The sequence below is a fragment of the Halyomorpha halys genome, unplaced genomic scaffold (genome assembly GCF_000696795.3).
Source record: "Halyomorpha halys isolate HHAL.00 unplaced genomic scaffold, Hhal_1.1 Scaffold44.1, whole genome shotgun sequence".
In the NCBI taxonomy this organism is placed as follows: domain Eukaryota; kingdom Metazoa; phylum Arthropoda; class Insecta; order Hemiptera; family Pentatomidae; genus Halyomorpha; species Halyomorpha halys.
The window spans coordinates 287,826-288,705 of NW_027115243.1; the positions used below are offsets into that span (position 1 = coordinate 287,826).

An 880-nucleotide genomic window follows, 5' to 3' on the forward strand; every position below is an offset into this window, starting at 1 on the left:
TTTAGTTATATTGTGGGCATAATGCTTCGGAGTTTTCGTTATTTCCAAGGAAAAAATAACGTGGCGCCTAAGGAGTAATTTATTCTTTATTGTTTTGTTTTTTTTTCCTTTTACAATTATATTTTTTTTATTTGACTTCAACCCCTTCTCCGATGAGCGTGGGCAACAATAAACGTATAACTAAGGATAAATCAAAATTTGCGGTTATAATAACTTCTACATTATTTTATTTCTAGCTGATCCCATAGCTTTCCGACAGTCCAGTATTGAATGAGCTTACTCACCGAGCTAATGGTCGTCTCATATTTAACGAAGTCCATTCTATTGCAGGTACCAGCAGAATATTACGAGCAAGTGACTGTATATTTTAGCGATATCGTTGGCTTCACCCAGATAGCGGCAGTTAGCACCCCACTTGAGGTTATTTCCATAAAGCAAATAAGTAAATTATAGATTGGTAAGGACCCTAAGATCATTACATTACTATCTTAGGGTCTATGTACGAATCGAGATTAGAGCTTGGGGCATAGGCCTGTATTGTGATGTGATCCTAATATAAGCTACTTCCAGGTGGTTATATTCTTGAACAGAGTATACAAATTGTTCGACGCTCTCATTGAAAAGTACGACGTCTACAAAGTGGAGACAATTGGAGACTCCTATATGGTGGCCTCTGGGCTCCCGGTTAAAAATGGTGAGTAAAGTCTCATATTTTTATATCCGATACTTTAATATTAACTAAATTAATATGAAATTTGAAATATTCATAAGAGAATATTTGGGAACAAGGTCAATTTTTGATCATAAAAAAAAGTGTTCACCAAAAAAGAATCAACCTTTTTTATTGCATCTCAAACTCTCCAATCTTATATCGTAACCC

General features: G+C 35.0%; 1 protein-coding gene across 1 annotated transcript in view; it reads left to right on the top strand.

Moving 5' to 3' along the window:
- The window catches only part of LOC112211915 (uncharacterized), a gene marked incomplete at its 5' end in the record, with an annotated part of 215,970 nt that overhangs the window by 197,539 nt on the left and 17,551 nt on the right, over positions 1 to 880 (top strand). Inside the window, 2 exon segments of the mRNA XM_067052310.1 lie at positions 331 to 420; positions 571 to 694. Coding sequence (XP_066908411.1) covers positions 331 to 420; positions 571 to 694 — 214 coding nt within the window.